This window comes from Ambystoma mexicanum, chromosome 6q (assembly GCF_040938575.1).
Source record: "Ambystoma mexicanum isolate Mex_15411 chromosome 6q, UKY_AmexF1_1, whole genome shotgun sequence".
Taxonomy (NCBI): domain Eukaryota; kingdom Metazoa; phylum Chordata; class Amphibia; order Caudata; family Ambystomatidae; genus Ambystoma; species Ambystoma mexicanum.
Genome location: NC_090937.1, coordinates 986265585 through 986287006, shown reverse-complemented (window position 1 = coordinate 986287006; position 21422 = coordinate 986265585). Strand labels below are relative to the sequence as shown.

The 21422-nt window shown below is 43.5% G+C and overlaps 1 protein-coding gene across 1 annotated transcript in view; it reads left to right on the top strand.

The window, feature by feature from the left end:
* Nucleotides 1-21422, top strand: part of LOC138516409 (EF-hand calcium-binding domain-containing protein 6-like) — a 697038-nt gene that overhangs the window by 651212 nt on the left and 24404 nt on the right. Inside the window, exon 18 of the mRNA XM_069631506.1 lies at nucleotides 19863-20007. Coding sequence (XP_069487607.1) covers nucleotides 19863-20007 — 145 coding nt within the window. The remainder of the gene's footprint in view (nucleotides 1-19862; nucleotides 20008-21422) is intronic.

Here is a 21422-nt window from a genome sequence, read left to right as displayed (position 1 = left end):
CCAGTTCCAGAGTGTACCGAATTATTATATGCGTATTCGGCTATCCAAAGAATGTCTTTCCAGTTGCTTTCAGATTGCTGTAACATACACCGTAAGTACTGCTCAAGGGTCTGATTTGTCCTCTCGGTCTGACCATCGGTCTGAGGGTGGTGACTGGTCGATAATCTTACGCCTATTTGTGCCATTTGACAACATTTGCGCCAGAAGTGGGAAATTAATTGGCTTCCCCGGTCAGAGATTAGTATACATGGGAATCCATGTAGCCGAACAATATTTTCGAGGAATTCTTTGGCTAGGACAGAAGCTGAAGGTAAACCTTTCAAAGGAATGAAGTGGGCCATTTTGGAAAACAAATCCACAATTACCAGAATGGTATTGTATCCCGAACAAGGAGGCAAGTCCGTAATAAAATCCATTGATAGGGTGTGCCAGGGTGCTGGCGGTATGTCTAGAGGTTGAAGGAGACCGGCTGGTCTTTTCTTTTGACCTTTATTTTGGGCGCAAACACCACAGGACATCACAAAAGATTTAACATCTTTTCGCCAAGAGGGCCACCAGAATTGTCGTTTCACCTTTTCCATTGTCTTGGCAATACCGGGGTGTCCCTCTATTAATGTATCATGATAACCTGAAATAACTAGTTCGTGTAAATCCTTGTGCGGCAGGAATAAGCGTCCTTGGTAATAAGGTAAACCATTATCTATGGTAAAGTCTGATCCATTTTGTATCCAATCCTGTAGGACTGTAGGGTCCAGGAGTTGTTTCACTCTGACTTGAATGTCTTCAAGCGTCTGTAACAAAGTCATGCCTAGAATTCTCTGTTCGGGAATTATTGGTACTGGTTCTGAGTTTGTATCAGATTCTCCCATTCCAATTCGGGATAAGGCGTCTGCTTTGCCGTTCTTGCAGCCAGGTCGATAGGTAATCACGAAATCAAATTCAGCGAAAAACAAAGCCCATCGGAGCTGCCGTGATGACTGAGCCTTGGCGGTATTCAAATACTGTAAGTTCCGGTGATCAGTGATCACCGTGATGGTATGTCGAGCGCCAAGCAGGTAATGCCGCCAGGCTTTAAAAGCGGACTTTATGGCTAACAGTTCTTTGTCAGTGATTGCGTAATTAATCTCTGGTGCCGAGAATTTTCTGGACCAAAATGCTACGGGATGCAGTTGGTTGGTTTCAGGATCTCTTTGAGACAGAACTGCTCCCATGGCTAGGCTGGATGCGTCAGTTTCGACGACATACGGGAGATCTGGACGTGGGTGTTTCAATATAGGTGCGGAGGTAAACTTAGCTTTTAAATCCTGGAAGGCCTGCTCGGCTTCTTCAGACCATTCAAAACGTTGATTTTTCCTCAAAAGTTGTACTATGCGTGAAAATTCCGGGATAAACCTGCGATAGAAATTGGCAAAGCGGATCATGCTTTGAACCACTTTTACAGAGCTAGGTGATGGCCATTTGAGGATGGCATCCACTTTTCTTGAGTCCATTCGGACTCCTTTGGGTGTCAGGATGAAACCGAGAAACTCAACTTCTGTGGTATGGAAAACACATTTCTCCAGTTTAGCAAATAGTTTGTGTTGGCGCAGTTTTTCCAGAACTGCCCTAACGTGTTTTCTGTGATCAGATTCCGAAGAGGAGTACACTAGAATGTCATCGATATAGACGACAACACAAACATCGATGAGTTCCCGAAGGACATCATTCATGAAGAATTGGAAGGCAGCAGGCGCATTGCACAACCCGATAGGCATTACCTGGTATTCGAATAATCCATATTTTGTACGGAAGGCTGTTTTCCATTCGTCGCCTTCTTTTACTCGCACCAGATGATATGCCCCCCAGTGATCTAACTTGGTGTATATGCAAGCGTCCTTCACCTGGTCAAGGAGTTCAGGAATCAGAGGCAGAGGATAACGGTTTTTAACCGTTATCTGGTTCAATGCGCGGTAATCGATACAAGTTCTAAGGTCGCCTTCTTTTTTAGGCACGAAGAACAAAGCCGAGGATGCCGGGGACTTCGACGGGTGAATAAAACCATTGGCGAGGTATTGATCCAAATATTGTCTCAAATGCAGGTTCCCAGGTTCGGTAAGGGCATAAATCCTGCTACAAGGGGGTTGTGCACCGGGCACCAGATCGATTTGGCAATCGTACGATCGGTGAGGAAGTAACGTGTTGGCCTGTTCCTTTTGGAAGACGTCCTGAAAGTCCTGGTATTCCCGAGGTAATTGCATGGAGGCAGAGGTTACAGATGCTAGATTAATCTTCAGGTTTTCTGGGTAGCAGGTTTGTGCACAATCCGGGAAGGTTATTCTCTTAGCTCGCCAATCAATTCGAGGATTATGTGTCTCTAACCAAGGAATTCCAAGAATAACCTGAAACTGTGGAGCCTTGATTACATCAAACACAACTGCCTCCCGATGGCCGTCAGGACCAATAAGAGTCACCTCAGTAGTGGAATGTGTTACCGGTCCAGAGGCAATTTCAGTTCCATCGACTGTGGTGATGACATCTTTGCTGGTTTTAGGACGGAGAGGGAGGTTAATCCTAGAGACCAATTCACGATCCACATAGTTTCCAATAGCCCCACTATCGATGTATGCCTTTATTGCATGCAACCGCTTAGGCTTTTCTGGATCTACGAGAACCATTGGCACAATGAAATGCGAGGTCTGAGAGTTAGTTTTCAAGCTCGGCAATCGGACCCCTACGCTTGTCGGGCTGAGTTGTTTCCCGAAACAGAGTCTTCATGGTTTTTATCAGCGGCTCCTACCGCTTTTCGGGGCGGTTTTGCCGGGCAATCTCGTAGAAAGTGTCCAGAGTTCCCACAATAAAGACATCATTTTAACTGCCGCCTCCTTTCACGTTCCTTTTGAGTTAAGGGTTCTTTAACCCCTCCAATTTGCATAGGCTCAGAGACATCAACTCCCTTGGGTTTAGCGTGGGTCTTGACCAACACCCGGGTCTCAAACCTGGACCGATCTGTTTTTCTGTTTTGAAGTCTGTGATCCAATTGGACCACTAAGTCTATATATTCTGTGCATTCTTGGGGCGGATTTACAACTTTGGCCAAGACATCTTAAAGTTCTCCGTTTAGACCTCGATAAAATAACGTGACTCTTTTATCCTCTGGCCATCCCGTTTCCACAGTCTATTAAAGGTTGCAATATAGGATAGGAGGTCCTGATTGCCCTGTCGCAGGGATAGAAGTTCGTCATCCAGAGCCTGCCCCTGAGAGTGTCGAGCAAATAACCTTTCCATGCTTGCTTGAAATCCTTGAAAATCACGGAGAATCAGGTCATCTTGAGTAACCAGTGGAACTGACCAATCGGCAGCGCAGCCGCTGGGATATGACAATACAAAGGCTACTTTGGTCTGATCATTAGGGAAGGCCCCAGGTCTGCATAGGAAGTGCAAACGACACTGATTCATGAATACGGCGAATCGTTTGGGGTCCCCAGCAAAGCGTTCAGGTGGGGCCAGCGGCATGTTTCCAGGTAGATTAATCTGCACAGGGTTACTGGGAACCACAGGAGCGGGGTTCCCTCCGGAACAGGGTAGAGGAGTTTGTCCAGCTTGACCTTGCAAAAGCTATCTGGCCAGGTCATCAGTTCTTTCCTTTGATATTATTAATTCCCTCTTGAGGGCATTAGTCTCTTGACGAGCGGCATGTACTTCGGCCCGTAATTCCCCCAGTAATTGGGCCAACTGATCAGTCTCAGAAGTTTCCATAGCGCCTGGGTGGGAATTTGTAGGAAGTCTACGCGTTCTGTAACGCTCACCTGACTCCCACGGGGGCGCTGGCCTGGTTCGCGCTGCTGTGACCTTGTCTAAGGTGATGCGCAGGGTTCGGAAGACGGACTGGACCGGGCCCCAGATCTGGCTTGTCTGACTCGCAGAAGTATCCTTCTGTAGGTGAGAATAGGGGGTTAACTGTCTGCGGGGTAATGCAATCGGCCTCCCACTTACCCCTCTCACCCTCCTCAAAACCCTTCTGTGCTTCCCCGTAGCGCCTCACCTTAGGGTCTGGAAGGACGAGCTCTCCATCCTGCTTCTGATGCAGGGGCGCGTTGGTATCCAGTTACGTCACTGGATTTTCGGATGGGTGAGAACCAAACTTGCTTGGCTTCCAGGTAAGTTTTTCTATAAGTGGTTCCCCTTGTGTCCATGCATTAATGTTCTAATGCTAGTGTCTTTTTCCCCATAGGGGCCGGGGTACGGAATGCCGGGGAACAGGCACCGACCCGAGGTGAGCGGTGAAATCCTTGTGGAAATCAGGTAAGTCTTTAATGAGTGTTTTGGGAATGTCTTTTCATTCACTCATTAACGCTGATGTCTTTTTCCCCTTAGGGGCCAGGGTCCGAAAATGCCTGGATGCGGCGCGGACCCGAAATGAAAAGGGAATGACCCAACAGGTAAGTCTTGACATGGAGTTTTAGCTTCCCTTTTCCCTTCTTTCTCTCACCTTTGTTCTTGTCTTCTTCTCCCTAGGCGCGGGGGCGCGACTGCGAATCCGGATGGTCGCTGCTGAACATGGAGGCGCCCTGCAAAGGTGAGTAGAATGCGGCGCTGCAGCGATCGATGCGATGTGCTTTTAAAAAAATAAATGTCTTCCTATAGCGCCAGGACTGACGTTTTCTATGAGCCTGGCGCCATAGGCGCCAGGACGCTGTCCAAAGGGCCCCTATAAGGGGTTGCTGGGACCTTCCCCGGGGACTTGATGTCCGCTTTCGGGGACGCATGGCCTGAGCCGGCTCCCCGGGAGCGGGCATCGTGACATACACACCTTCTGACAACAGAAAAAATGGTCTTTGCTTGACTATAGAGAAAGATTGCATTTCCATCATACAATGTCTGGAAGCTAAACATTGGGGTGTGATGGTGTTAGAACATATCAGATAGGCCATACACCAGACTAGGCATTTGTTCTTAAATACTTGAAATCCTTTAATACCCTTTCTGAAAATTCAGAATAGTGAAAAGACCTGCTCTCAATGCCTTGGGTTCTGAACTTGCTAAGTCTGTCAGATGAACTGCTGTATGAGACCTTTTGCTGAATATTCATGATTTCTGGATTACATTTGTACTGCGTCAGTGTTTTACTAACTATATGTGCAAACCACTCACACTATAATGCCGGGGAGGACGGTGGGTATAGGGAACTGGAGTTTTGCTTGAATTTATTTCTAAGCATCTTCCCAAGCCTGAAGGAATTTTTAATGACATGCAAATAAATGGTTGGGAATTGAAAAAATATGTAGAAAATACTAAAGTAATTTCAGTATGTTTTCAATTGTTCTTGAGGGAAACATAATCTCACCTTCTTAACAATTGTAGACATATTAAACAACTTCTAATTTCTTGGATATTTTGACTAAAGCTGGGATTGTTTTTCCCCAGGAAAATTGGTAACATATTGTGATTGATTAGGAAGGTATTGGTATCTTTTTTTCTGTTAAAGAATCTTTGCAAACGAGCATTTCCATTTTTATTGTTATGCAGGTGCATGGAAAAAATCTTTTTCACACTACTGCATCTACTTTTTTGGATCCTGCACAAATACCTCAGGTGTGGTCCTACCTGACAGTGCCTTAAATTTCAAGTATAGATTAAATTACAGAGACAGGTAATTCCAGCTGTTGACTTCAATTGAGGTTCAACTGAGAAACTAACCTTGTCAAAGGAGCACCTACCTTTTTGAAAAATGTATATGAAGCATTCATATGGTTTTAAATGACATTCCCTTAAATGTTTTTCATAATGTTGTTAGAACGTTTTTTGTACTATTTCTTTCTATGTATTTTTCAACAGTATTTTAGGACAGTGCATCTTAAGCACACATTCAATATAATATTCAGTTGACTTCATTTCCCTCCTACAACCCACTTCCCCCTTTTCTGTCACCAAACCCATTTATTAATAGTACCATAATGTTTGGGCATGGATCTCAGTACCTGACACTGAATGTCCAATAAGATGATAATGATTTAACCTCTCTCTGTTACTTTTAAATTATATCATCTAAATGGGTTTATCTCTTTGGGTATGCAAATCTCTTGTCATCCTTGTCCCTGTAATGAAACTCGGGTTTCCAAGTGGCAATGAATATATATAATCATTGTAAATTGACCACAATATTTTTCCATTGTAAATGGTATCATTTATTTTCATACAATGTGACTTTTTAAATTCCATAATTGACAATAGTGAGCTAAGGATCAAGTAGTAAATCTGTCACTAAGATTCTGTTTTGCTTAAATTTAAATTCCTGGGTACAATTGTTCATTCCAACACTGATAATCTTTGGATTCGCCAGAAATGGAAATCCGGTAATTTAATGTATTACACTCAAGACATGTTTCCAAAGCAAAGTCAGTTTGAGGCCCAAACACCAAATCTTTAACGCCTTAGTATATTTACAGTCCCCCATTAAATACTAACCTGAGGCGTCCAGGTAGATTTCTCACAGTTTAGCTGGGACATGGTATGCGCCGTAAATTATCTTATAAAGTAGGTAAATTTAAGATAAATCAAATGTCATGGGCGAAGCAGAGAAAAAGCCTGCGCCAGCCTGCCAGTGCAGTTCATTAGAATTATCACTATTCTACAGGATTGTTCTTGCAAAGGCAGAAGTGATCTGTAATGCCGCATATAATACACAAGTTGTACTAATCACATTCAGAATTAGGAAGCTGATCAAACACATCATTGAATCACTGATGTGCTGGAACATGGGAATATGTTGCAAGCCAGGAATAAGTTGCCCATCCATACAGTCTTCACATTGCATAAGAGGTTCACATATCCTGAGCCATCCATTGGTCAATCTGGAAAGGAACTATGGAAGTGCTTCTTTTTTCTAATTTAGTTTGCTTTCATAAAGCACAATTTGATGAATGCACTCTATAAAAACTTTATATTTTAATTGTATTGGGCAGAACGCACTAAAGCACCATAATTCTGTGCACTTTGTTATATCTTGCACAAATATTCTATAACTATAACTTGTTGAATCTAGATTGTCTGCGGTAACCGTGCCGGAAAGTCAGGCACCGGTAAAATATAAGTCCCCATTACCATAGAGTCCGATAGGACTCTATGGGAGTGGGGGCACGGAAGCACCGGCACCGTTTCGAATGGTGCCGGTGCTTCAGTGACGGGTCTGCCTACCGTGGCCGCTGTGCCCTGCAGGGTCAGTCCTGTCGGGCACAGCGGCTCCGGCAGGCAGACCTGTAATATGCTGCTCCTGAAACAAAGGTGCCTGTGATCTTACCGGCACAATTGTTTCTGTACCGGCAGGGTCTGAATGAAGCCCATAACTGACAACATTACTGTTTCATTCCAGATCAAATTTGGTTTCGCAACAGCAGTCCTATAGAAAAGAGATAATTCTAATAAGCTATACTGGCCACCCAGCACAGGTTTTTCTTTTACTTTCCCATGAGATTTTATATTCATGTCGTGTAAACCCTCCTTACTGCACTTGGCAAGGTGGCTTCCTGCTGATCTTTGCCTACAGCAGGCCTTGCAACAGACTATTAGTTATATTTGTTTCATTGCCATGCACAAAAGACACAATCAACCACCTCAAGATCTTGTAAAATTCTTCCCTGTTTTGCACTGGCATTGTGCATTTCGCCATATCCACCCACATGTGTTCTCCTCTACTGATTTCGATATGCTTACTGAGTTACCTTTCCCATGTCTCCATGTATTACCATTTTTCCTGGATTACCTCCATATCGTTTTTGGTAAGGAATCAATTTCGGTTTTCTCCTTTTCTGATTTACCTCATTTTATTATAAATCCACACACATTCATAAGTTCCCTTATTGATTTGGGGGTTTGGACAAAAGTGCCAGGGTTGATTTAATAACATCTCAAGATTGTAATCTGCAAGCAAGTTTAATTTGAGTTGTTCTCTCTGCAAAATACTGCAGGTGCCTCTGTTTATTTGCCAGGGGTTCATAGCAGACAAACGCATTTCCTAATGTTTATTCTAGTTTAATAATGGACAACCCTGATACACATTTCTAAACTCTTTCGCTTTGCTGGTAATTCAATCATATGTGATTGTTCACCAAAACCATATCACTAACATGTTCTCTCAGATTATTCAACCACACATGCTTTGTTCATAAAGGCATTGTCCATTCTGCCAAAGGCCATGTCAGTGTCAAGCCCAAGTCACTGGTGTCGCTTTTCTTAGAATCCTTTTGGCCCAGTCGACGACCCTATCGCTGCGGTCAGAAGTCTGCCTACCCTTTATGATTACTGATGTTCTAGAGCCACCAGATGCCAGCAGTTCTTGTAGTCTCCCCAAGAGAGTTTTGAACTTGATATTAATTAATATATGGGTTTTTGTAGAGGGTATTCACTAGGATCTTTGCCGTTTTTTCCATAATTTAGTATAAACGGTATTAATAATTTGTGCCAAGCGAGATGCTAAAGGATGCCTAAAAGCTGTTGAGGAGGCTGCTTTAGATCTGCTTGTTTGGGACAGTTTTACACTTGAAAGCCTTAGTAGCTTTTAATGACCTTCCTTTTTTAATGCTTTTTTGAGGTTATAGAGAATAGTATCTTTGCCAGCTTGTTAATCTGATACATTTTGAAGGCTTTTTGGCACAATCCTCTTGGCAAACTAATGAAAAGGCTACTGTGATTAAACTGCAGAAATGTACATTTGAACTTCCTCTAAGCGTACTTGTTTCACTGATACCTGCAGTTCCCTTCCAAAAGATTTTCTTATGCTCAACTTCAACATTGCTGGTTCCTTTTCTAGAATATCTTGGGCGAGTTTTCCAGGCCGTCTATGTTTGAGGCAAATTGCATGACTCTGCAGCTCAAAAACTCTATAAATGCATCCGACTAAACTGGCTTTGACTTGTTGGTTGATTTCAATTTTTAAACTACTCATTTATTTGGACATCTAATTCTTTTTTTTTATGAACAAAGTCCTTTATCAGATCGTTATTCAGTTTCCATTTAATCTTTCCCGTAATACATTATATTTCCCTCATTATCGGGACATTAGAAGATTGGACGCTGCTTCATATGCTTACTGTATAATCTCCTGTAATAAACCCTTTTGCACAAACATTTCTTCTATTCTTATATGCAGAAGGCACCTGGGCCTGGACATTGCAAATCCTTCAAATAAGGGTAGAACACTCTCTAAGAATCGAAAAGGGCTAGCTCTCTCAATTTATGTAAAGTTATTAAGCAGCTTTTTCCGGTGACATCTCCCTTCTCTCTGAGCCCCTATAACTCTGTTTCCTCAGTTCATTTTAGATTTCCAATTAGATTTCATAGAGACTGACAGGTGTGAGAAGCAGGCACGGAAGGGGGACTCATTGAAGGGAGTTTATTTACCCTGCTGCATCAATCCTTCCCAGCATTCCTTTTTAGTTGCTTTTGTTGCCACACGGACTGGGCGTGGAATCCCAGTATTGTTTCACGAGGCTGGAATAGTAGACATTGTGAAGTGCTTGGGCATGTTGGATAGGTTCTAACATTAATACATCAATCCCGATAGTACCATGGGACTCATGTGTGGAGTTACCATAAGGTATCTTGGTAAATGGCGGGTGCTCTAGCGAAGTAGTTTTAGTTGCCAGTTACTCTGTGAAGCTGTATGGGCAAAATTATTGTAAGGACAGTGTTTCGAATGGATTGTGTCCTCCCACATATTCCTCATTTTAGATATACCCTTACCTTCAGCTTTGCTGCTCGTACATTTTTTCTCTCTCTCTCCACCAGAGAGCGCTCCACTCGGGGCGGTGGCGGCGATGTCCCTCGGCAGCATCCGTCGAGTGTCGACGTCATCCGTAGTGTAATTGCCTCGAGCGCGCCTGTTGGCCTCAGTTCCGTTTTTCCGTTAGCTTCGCTTCGGATCGAAATAAAACAGCACTTCAGTCATAAGCGAATTATGTCGTCTTCCTTGAACCCATCTACTCCGAAAACGGGGTTTAAGAAATGACTAAGGTGCGGAAGAAAAATGTCGCTGACCGACCCTCACCGTAACTGCCTCTGGTGCCTCGGTCCGAACATCGGATCGACGACTGCGGTTCATGCCAATCCATGACCCATAAGGCCTTGAAAGAAAGACGAGGTAAACTGGCGGTGGGGGAGGAATCCTCCAAGTTTTCTTCGAGAGGGAAGAAAGACTCGGCTGAGTCTTCAGCGAAACGCCATAATAAATCAAGCAGATCAAGGAGTAGATCAAGGAAGTCCTCTTCTTCTTCGTCCAAAAAGGCGAAGAAGAGACAACACTGATCTCCCTCTTCTTCTTCTTCCTCAACTTCGGAGGAAGTTATTACTTGTCCAACTAAACATGACTCCCCTAAAAAGTGGGAAGCATTTAGAGAGTCGATGATAAAAAATTTTGAGGAAGCGGCCAAGACCCCCTCAAATATGTCTGTTGAAGGTCATGCCTCTACTCACAAAAGAAGTGACAGAGGAAGGTCTAAAACTAGAAAATCCGACAAGAAATTGTTGAGAGTGTCTTCTAGGGACTCTTCCTAGACAACTAAAAAGACAGACTTTAAGAAAAAGACTTTAGACGTCGATACGTCATTAAAGACCTTGACGAAAACATCTTCGAAGCCTCTGTCGAAGGCTGTCGAGTATAAAGGGTCGACGACCCAGCAGAAAAAAGTCACGTCGAGTGTTTTATCGACGACCTCGAAGACTTCTTCGACGCGTCGAGTGTTTCGAAGACTCCTTCGATAACGTCGACTGTCTCGAAGATTCCTTCGACAGCATTTGTAGTGCCTTCGAAAACATCGAAGAATACCTCAACAACATTGAAGGTAACGACCACGACTTCGACGCCATCAACGCTTCTGTCGACGTCGACACCAACTACAGAGTTGAAACATATTCCTGAGAAAGTATTTCACCCTGAAAGCAGACATGACGTTTTCCAAACTATGTCAGCTCTATATGGAGAAATGTCCTCAGGAAATAAAGAGGATGAAGAACAAGATGAACCTGAGGTTTCATCAGCAGGGGTAAAATATGGTACGAGAGATGTTCCAGAGGAATTAATCAATCCTCAATCAAAAATGCAGGATTTGTATGAATGTTTATAGTCTGCAAGTGGACTAGACACGCCCCCTGAATATGAATTTGAAAGACCAGATCCAGCAGAACATGCTGATTTGGGTTACAGAAAACTTATGAATAAAGTAACAGAGTTTATGGGATGGGGTAGGAATTCACCTGTATACCAGGATGATGATATGACAGATATTTTGTCAGGAGGCCCTCAACCAGACCCCATGCTTCCCTTTCATATTGCCCTGCAAAGGAGAGTAAATGCTGCTTGGGAAAGACCGGAATCTATTCCAACAGTGAATAAAAAATCTGTGGTAAAATACAGACCTTGTAACTCTGACCCAGAGTATTTGAGTAAAAATCCTTCTCCTGAGAGCCTGGTAGTTCAGGCAGTCACATCAACAACAAAAATGCTGCATACCCCACAATTCCCCCTGATAGTGATGACAAAAAGTTAGATACATGGTCGAAAAAGGTCTTGACATCAGGGAGCATGGCTCTAAAGTCCACCAATGTACCTTGTACGCTGGTTAGATTCAATTATACTCTGTGGGTCTGCATGTCAACGTCAGCTCAACACATCCGGTGGAGGAGAGGAACGTAATGGTTTCCTATCCATAATTAAGGATGGTAAGTAGGCTTCGGGAGAATGCCTTCAAGCAGGTTTGGACACTGCTGACAGTATTAGCAGGTCCATGGCGTCTAGCGCAGTACTACGGAGATTTGCCAGGCTAAGGAAGTCAGGTTTCGCACCAGATGTTCAATCTAGACTTCTTAATATGCCATTTGATGGCTCGAGGTTATTTGGCAGAAAGGTGTATGAAAGTTTGGAGAAGCTGCAGACCTCCAAGGCAGCGGCAAAGTCACTTAGTGCCGCTATAAAACAACCTCAGCAACGCCCCTACACAGGCTCATCTTCCTGGAGGGGTCGTCACTTTTATTTTTACTCCTCATTTGGGAGAGGAAGGGGACAGGCCAATCAAAGAGGGCAAAGAAAATTCGAGGGTGAGGAAGAGGTGCTAGATCTGGCCCAGCAACAGCATCTGTCCCTTTACCCGCTGCTGGAGCTGTCGCAAAACCACTCTGAGGTTTTGACTCACAAGACCCCAGTGGGAGGCAGAATTTCACAGCATCTGAAAGAATGGCGGGGCATTACTTCAGATGCTTGGGTGCTGGAAACAGTATCCCAAGGTTACTGCCTTCCCTTTCTAAAGAAACCTCAGAATCACCCACTGGAATACAACTCTACCAAAAATCCAGACCCGCTCCTGTTGCAGGAAGTTGTTACCCTGCTACAGAAAGGTGCAATAGAACATGTACCTGTAGCGGAAAGGAACAAGGGTTGGTATCCCCCATATTTCCTCATTCCAAAGAAGGACGGAGGACTGAGACCCATCTTGGACTTGAGAAACTTGAACAAGTTCCTCAGGAAGGACAAGTTCAAGATGGTCACTCTTTCTCGGATCCTTCAGGCTCTCCAACTTCAAGACTGGTTGGTATCATTGGACCTTCAGGATGTTTACTTTCATGTGCCAATCCATCTCAAGCACAGAAAGTACCTGAGGTTTGCGATTGGCAACTCTCACTATCAGTTTTGAGTTCTGCCATTCGGGTTGCCTCCGAGTTTTCACCAAGTTGATGGCGGTAGTGGCAGCGAGTCTCAGAAGATGGGGGATTCACATCTACCCCTATTTGGACAATTGGATGATCAGGGCACGTTCTCCAGAACAAGGCCAGGATCATCTATCCAAGACTTGCCACTTCCTTCACAAACTAGGGTTTTCTCTGAATTTAAAAAAGTCAAACATGATACCATCACAGAAGCTCCAGTTTATAGGAGCAGTCTTGGATACTTCTTCGGGCAAAGCCTCGCCTCCCGAAGAGAAAGCTTACCACATTCTACAGATGGCGACAAAATTCCAGAATGCCCAGTATCTACCGGCCTTCGATTTTCTCAGGTTGCTCGGCCTCATGGCATCCTGCATTTTTCTGGTGCCAGAAGCCAGGTTGAGGATGAGATCCCTTCAATGGGCCCTCAGGACTCAATGGTCCCAATTTTCAGGGGAAATGACAGATCTTTTACAAGTTCCAACCAGAGTAGCTCAGGATCTACAATGGTGGGCTTGCAAGGAACACATCCTCAAGGGACAATCTTTTTGGCAACCATGGCCGGAGATCACTGTAGTGATGGACGCCTCACTCATGGGGTGGGGAGCCTACACCAACGATCTGACAATCAGTGGTCGTTGGTCTCCATCTGAGTCCAGACTACACATCAACCTATTAGAGCTGAGGGCGATCAGACTAGCTCTGAAGGCCTTCCTGCCCTCTGTACGGGAAAATAATGTCCTGATAATGATAGACAACACAGTGGCCAGGTAGGGATATCTCTATCTGCCATTCATCTAGCAGGAGAGCAAAACACAGTGGCGGACGCTCTGAGCAGGCAGAGCACAGTCTCCCACGAGTGGGAACTAGCTCAGGAAGTCCTTCAAGAGATCCTCACCCTTTGGGGAACCCCTCAAGTGGATCTGTTCGTGACCATTGTCAACAGGAAGTGCGAACAGTATTGCTCAAGGGAATTTTCCCAGAGAGGAGCTCTAGGAGACGCATTTGTAGTAGGGTTGGAATTTCCTCTTCTATATGCGTTCCCTCCAGTCCCTGTGATCCCTCAGGTAATCAGGAGGTTGAGAAAATTCAGGAAAACCATGATCCTAATTGCCCCGGATTGGGCCAGGAGAACGTGGTACCCAGACTTTCTCGACATGTCCATCTGCCCTCCAATACGTCTTCCAAAAAGAGAGAGTTCTCCATCCAGAGGTCAACATACTCAACCTTCACGCGTGCCTTCTGAGAGGTTGAGATACAAGGATTGGGACCTTTCCGGATGATGTTATGGAGGTGTTGCTTTCGGCCAGAAGGCCAGCAACAAAATCCTTGTACCGGTGTTGTTGGAACAAGTTCAGTAACTGGTGCAGGGACAAGAATGTGGATCCCTTTGAATGTGATATTCCAATGGTATTAACTTTTCTGTTACATTTAGCTAATCTGGGGCTCCAGGTTAAGACAATAAAAGGATATGTAGCAGCGCTATCTATCTTCAAGCGCTCATCAGAAGAAAGATCTTATTTTAAAATACCTCTAATAATACAATTTCTAAAAGGTTTCAACAATGTTTTTCCACCAATACCTTTTCAAGTTCCTGTGTGGGATTTAAATTTGGTACTTAAATTTCTGACATGTGCACCATTTGAACCTTTACATTCTTGCCCATTAAGGCTTCTTACATTAAAAACTATACTTCTAATTGCATTGACATCAGCCCGCAGAGTAAGTGAGTTGCAGGCACTTTCGAGGGGTCCTCCTCACACCGTCTTTCATAAAGATAAGGTTGTCCTTCGAGTTAAACCCTCTTTTCTGCCAAAAATAGTTTCAGACTTTCATCTGCCACAGAAAATAATTCTACCTGCATTCTACCCTCCTCCTCACACAAATAAGGAAGAGGAAAGACTACATAGGCTAGATCCCAGAGGGTTCTTAGCTTTTACATCTCAAGATTGTCAAAAATACATCAGTGTGACCAACTATTTGTGGGATATACTGGCCGTAAATTGGGACTAGCTATAACCAAACAAACATTATCAAGATGGATAATCTTAGCCATAACAGAGTGTTATAGGCTAGCTGGAAAAGATCCCCCTGAAGGCTTAAGAGCCCATTCAACTAGGGGCATAGCAACTTCAACAGCACTTAAGAGGGGTGTCCCTGTACAAGACATTTGTGCAGCAGCCACATGATCATCCATGCATACTTTTATCAAACATTATGCTTTGGACTCAACTACCTCTCAAGGAGGTCTATTTGCCAAATCTGTACTACATTCGGTACATGACTAAAAGGCATCTGTACTCCCGCCTCCAATAGAAAACTGCTTTGAGAGTCTACCTAAGACGAGGAATACGTGGAAGGACACAATCCATTCGAAGAACATGTTACTTACCAACTGTAACGTTCTTTCGATTGGATGTTCCTCCCACGTATTCCTCATCGACCCTCCCATCCTACCCCACAGTACAGTTTACGTGGTTTACACTTTAAATTCTTTCAAGGCTTGGTTCAATAAGAGGCACGCCTTTGTTTATAATACATGGGCTCTGATAAACGAAAAAACAGAACTGAGGCCAAAGGGCGCGCTCGAGGCAATTATACTACGGATGATGTCGACACTCGACGGATGCCGCCGAGGGACATTGACGCCGCCGCCTCGAGTGGAGCACCCTCTGGTGGAGAGAGAGAGAAAACATTTCCGAAGCAGCAAAGCTGAAGGTAAGGGTATATCTAAGATGAGGAATACGTGGGAGGAACATCCAATCGAAAGAACGTTACAGTTGCTAAGTAACTTGTTCTTCTGAAGAATGACTACAGGAAGGGTTATTGTTTGGGATTTGGCAGAAGTGGTTTCATGTTATGCTTGTTTTCTGACCACCAGCTCCCTCTCCTTGTGGGACATGCATCCTTAAGAAATATTGCTAGGCCGATTACTTGGAAGTATGTCAAATTAAAAAATGCACATTAGAGTTTTTAATTGTGGGGAAGCCATTCTGGCCAATGTGATTTTCCTACTGGAGCACCATGATTCATGTTCTTTACCATTCCTTTTTCTGTGATAACATTTTTGAAGAAAATAATAGTTTTCTCCCTATGCAAATTTGACCAAAAGGGTGGAGGTAAGGAATTTTTCTTATTGAGCATAAGAAAAGCCCTTTTCTTATGCCCTCTTACCTTTTGAAAATCCCCTTTTCCATGTGTAAAGGAGCAGAAGTCAGAGTCGGACACAAGGGTGGCATGATTTTGGGTAAATACTTTTATTAAAGGAAAAAGGTTTGGAAAAATATCCCTAAACGAACAGGGGTTTCCCCGCCACAAAAAAACAAATGAAAATGTCAGCAAGTCCGAAAACTAAAAGAGTCAGTCCCTGTCGTGCCAAAGAAAACCCACTACTGCCCCTAACATTAATATACTACTATAACTGTGCAAGGAATGCCTTTACTTCAAATAAACAGTGTTCTTGGTGTTCTAAGTAAACAGAAAGGTCTCCAGGCTCGCTGGCAATAAAGTGATGCAAAAACTATTTTCCAAAATAGCAAGTTCCAAAACTAGGGGGATGCTCCTTTCCCCTAAGTGTATTATCCTTCCAAGAAACTGGTTACCACACAAAGAATCACCTCTTGTATATCTTGTATTCCCAGTCTTTCAATTCCCCTCACTTGGCATACTCCTCTACAAAGTATCGGTTTTCACGTTCACAAGTCCAGAGTCTATGTTCCCCTGGTTTTCAATCTTCTAGGGGAGAGTGATCCCCAGACTTGGAAAAGAGGTTCGTATAAAATGTTTTTTCTACTGGGTCGCAGACACTTCTGGCTTTAGACTGTGGTTTCTGATATGGCTGTGGGTCCCACACTTGCACAGGTTTGTTGCCCGTTGGTTCACTCTTCTGCCAAGTATGCATCTTCAGGGACCCAGACCCTCTGCTTCTTGTTTCTTTATTTGGGTGCGTGCCCCCGACTCGCTCAGGTTCACTGCCCCTTGGTTCACTCTCCTGCCACGTATGCAACTTTCTTTCAGCCAATTGTGGTCCCAGACCCTTCTCTTCAAGCTTTTATATTTACTCTCGAGCTTCCCTGGACCTTCAGCACGTTCTGGTAAACCCACATACCTGTTCTCGCTCTATGAATCGATACCAGTGTTTCCCCAGATCCTGTGTTGCTCGTCGAGGCTCGACCGCTCCCTTGTGAATGGCAGGGTCTGCAGCGTTTCCGCAGGTGTCTCATCTTCTCCAGTTGCTTGTCCTTGCAGGTGGCTCATGGTTGCCGTGGTCTCCATGAGGTAAGCAACAACCCTGTTGCTCCTCCAAGCTCAGACCGCCGTCAGGTTTTCCTTACCCTTGCTTCGTGGCTTCCTGCTCGCTTCTCTCTGTCCGCCCGGTGCAGGCGACCCGCTGTGCCTCCTCAGAGGATCGATCTCCATCAGCTTCACAGCTGAGCCTCTTTTGAATTCCTGTGCCGGCCAGCTGTGTTCCTTCCGGCACTTGACATTGCGAAAAAGACTAGACTACTCACTTTTTTTCCTCTGAGTGATCTTTCTCGTCCCAGTAATGGTTTTCCATTCTGAGGCAGAACATTCAGTATTCTCTTCTGAGTGAAGCTGTCAAAGAGTATTAGAGTCACTAACATTGCAGCACAGTATATTGGGTGTTGCTACAATGGAAGGGGGGGTATTTGGTATTTGATAGGGGACAAAGTGTATTAGGGTGTAAGAATACTGCGTTCTCTGAGAACAATTTCCCCAATTCCAAAAGGGGGATTTCCTCCCCTGTGATCCTCTCTCTGTGCATGACCCCCACTCACCCCAGGGGGATTATTGTACTGTGGATGCACCACCCTGGCCCTATGGGAAAGGCCCCCCCCTGGGGAAGAAGGAAAATATCCTCAGATGTGTCACACATGATATATGGACACATTGTTTCCTTTTTCCATCTATGTTTCCTGCCTTGTTGAATGCAGAGACAGGAACTTCAGTTGTTCCTTGGAAACAAGGTGTATGTCGTGGAGGGATACTTTGTCTAGAGTATAATCTAGAATACTTCAGTCATCAAATTATAATTTCATTGAGTACAAATTGATTGAGTTAGTTTTGTCTGTTTTGCACATCTGTAATTATTGATTCATTACCCCACATACCATGTTAGTCAACAGTTCTTGACATCATCTTACTTCTTCCTTACCCCTTCACTTGCTGCCCCTTCTGTCTTTGAACATCTCCTTGTTCTTACTTTCTTTCAGCTTTCGAGAGCATCTTTATATTTCCTTCAGCTATCAGAAAATGGAGGGATGTGCCTCCTAATTCCTTGTCTCCTCCATTTGTTCCTCAAGGTGTACTATCTCTATTAGAGAGTTAGTTATGTAATCTCACTCCCTTCTCTCCACCTTTTCAAGCCCATCAACTGGATCTCCCACTAAAGCAAGAACACAGCGGAACGTGACAACCCTTTGTAACTTTTTTCCTTTTCCGTTTCAACCATTGGGACCATTTCTAGCCAGACTGCTGTGGATTCTCACTGAGCCACTACCTCGTTTCCATTCCAATCTCGGGGCTTTGCGGCTTTCACTGCCCCTAATGGGTTAAGCCTTTTGAGATGTTAGCACCCTGAGTAGTATTTCTCGCTCTTCACAAGTAGTATTGTTGCTTATTGCCCCCAATGTGTTAGACAGTAGTGGTGAAGCCATCAATGCTCAATTCTTCCATTGATTAACTCAAATATAAGCAGGACCAAGTGTTTGCTTATTGTAGTGTTGCTAGTTGAATAATTGCATTTCCTTTCCCTCGGGGGTCAGTGGGGCTAGTGCTCTCGCTGCTTGAAGAATCATTTCTTTTAATATTCACGAATAGAGCTTCGTCTTTAACATCATGTCCCTGGTCTCTGACCTTTCCTGTTTCTCAGCTGACAAATTCTGTAAGCACGTTCAATGGCAATGGGCTTCACTACATGTTTGCCGGTGCAGAATTAATGTGCCTGTATTATTGTATACCGGCATGTTTCCACACCGGGGGTGGACCTACTGGCAAAAATCGCCAGTATTACACACTGGTAATACCGGCACCTGTAATACCAGCAAATTCCCCATGGAGTCCTATGGGACTCCATGAATGTGGTTTAACGCTGTTAACCTGCCACTTGTGATCTGGCGGTAATACCACCAGACCAAGTGCCAGTAACGGAAATACCATTTGCCAGTATCCTGGCGGATTTAGCGCCAGGATACCGGCAAAAATGAATGAGGCCCAATGTGTTTCTCATACGTGTCAATATTCTGCGTATCCTTCCACATATCACCATTTTAGCTTCCTTTCCCAGTATTTGTTATCTGATACTGTTCCCCATTTACTTATTTTGCAGGTCTTCATGCTGCATTGGGTTTTTGCATTAAGTGTTACCTCAAGAATTGCATGGTAGTTGCTGATGAGTGCTGAAATGTTTTTGAACTACATCTTTTCACGGGTGTTCAAGTGTGCAGGTGCTCAGCGCTCTTAGCTTGGTAGTTTCACAATTGTGCGTGCGTGAAATCAGATGGGCCTTCCAGACTGGTTTTGGCATTCTTTATCTTTCATTGGTTGCTTCAAAACATGTTCAGCATACTGTTCCGAAAAATCTATTTATACACATTATTTCTAGAACATTTCATATGCAAATTCCATAACATTTCAGAAAGTTTGGTGGGACTTTGGGCACACCTTTATGATACTTGCAGAAAAACTGTCACATTTTGCACATCTCTAAAAAATATATTTGATTGAAATAGTTTGGAGACAATAGTCATTCTATTTAAAATGCGTGTACAAATAATCTCTATACTTGTTCTCCATTTTACCCAATTTTGCTAATATTTTACATATCCATGCAGAGAAGAAATGCACATTTTATATCACATTTTATGTTGATTGATGTTAGGGGGAAAAATGGTGTGCACTAAATTAAATGCAGATGAGAGAGTTTAACATTGAAAGCATGTTGGAATCTGAGCCCTGGAGTCATTACTGAGCTTCATTACTATGTTTCTTTTATTGAGATTTAGAATGAAAATAAGATTTCATTAATTTACAGTACTCTAGAGGAAGATCTACTGTGTAAGGCTGTATTTTGCATGTTTTTTTTTAACACTGTGCAATGAATACATAAAATGTCACCTGGCAGCCAAGTAATTAATCTTTATCTGTGTTTTTCCACCTGACCTATTTTCTAGTGTATCCTACTTGGATTTTCTGAAACCATTTGCCATACGTCGGCAGACGTGGAAGAATGCAAAGAACATTACGGCCGCAATGCATGATACACAGAGAAGCCAGCTGGCAGGTCTTGCTGCTTTGACCACCAGAATTCAAAAGAAGGTATGAGAAGGCATATACAAAATAGCCAATTTTGTATCTGGTAGTACGATTTGATCAGCTGCTGTATGCATGCTGGGTGTACCAACATGCACCTAATTCTAACCTTTGGGGCTGCTTGCTCCTCCCGTGTTTGCTGGTGTGGGCTATCTATAGTGCTGGCAGAAGGGGACTTGGAATGTGTGGTTCTATTGACATGCACCAGACTCGTGCTTTGTACCATACACCTTGCCCATGGGCAGTCTCTGGGAGGAGATACTGCTTGTCTGTTGATCCATTGCAATTTTCGGAGGACATATTAGGGTGACTATTGGGGTTGTGAATTTAGAAAAGTGACACCGGTCCGGTTGGATTGTCCCTATCCAAGGCCACTAGAATCACTGGTAGCCACCTTTGTTGCATAGATGAGTGGCATGGATTTCCTGCACAACAGGACTATGAGTTGCAGAAGCATCAGTGTGCATTTTGCATAATGACACTGACACCATGAGCAGGGTTACACATTTGTGTCGCTGGATTGTGCTCCTTCAGCAATGCACAGTTGTATAGAATTCTGGCCTCCATGGCTTAAATTCTGAATCCCAACCACTATAAATCTTGTTCTTTCTCCCAGTGACTGTGGGGGAAAGATCTGTTCTTTATCATATTGCATGCTATAGTATTGACATGTTCAGGATGCTGTGCGAACTTCTGGGAGAAGAAGACAAGAAACAGTCATAGCAGGACCCTACACTAGGGAAAGGTCGAAACACCCTCAGACACTGCACAATTAATAGCTGGGGAAAAAATAAATCAACCATATAAGGTGTTCCCACTAACCCTAGCAAGATCTGGCTATGTAATTAAAAGCAGAAAATAACAATGTCTGTTGGTATTATTAGTAGAGAACAAATTGTTATGTATGTATATAGTATAAATCATCATTTCATTTGGGAATGGGCATCAATGAGTATATCAATACAGATTGTATTGGAAACTTGCAATATTTTTCTACTACATATTTAGCCAAAGTGCACAAGATAAGTAAAATGCATGCAACAAGTTTGTGTAAATTATTTAACGTCACAGGGAAAGCTCTTTACAATCAACTCATACAGCCAAAGACCTGTTCTACTTTAAACTCAATTACACCCTGTGTGCACTGCTAATTAAAGTAGAAAAATGATAGCTTGAAATCCAAATCCAAGTAAAATGTGTGCAAATTGATTACAAACAAATGTTAAGGCCTAAATGTGCCTCTTCACAAAGCAAGAAGTATTTCTTTTTTTCTATTTAATGCACGTTTCTGCAATGCATAACCCTAATTGCAGCTTGCTTCGGACCAAGAATTCTTAGCAACTAGAGACTTGTGCAGCCTTAAAGTAATACATAAATTTGTGGACCACATATCAAATACTCGCATGCAATTCTAAAGCCAT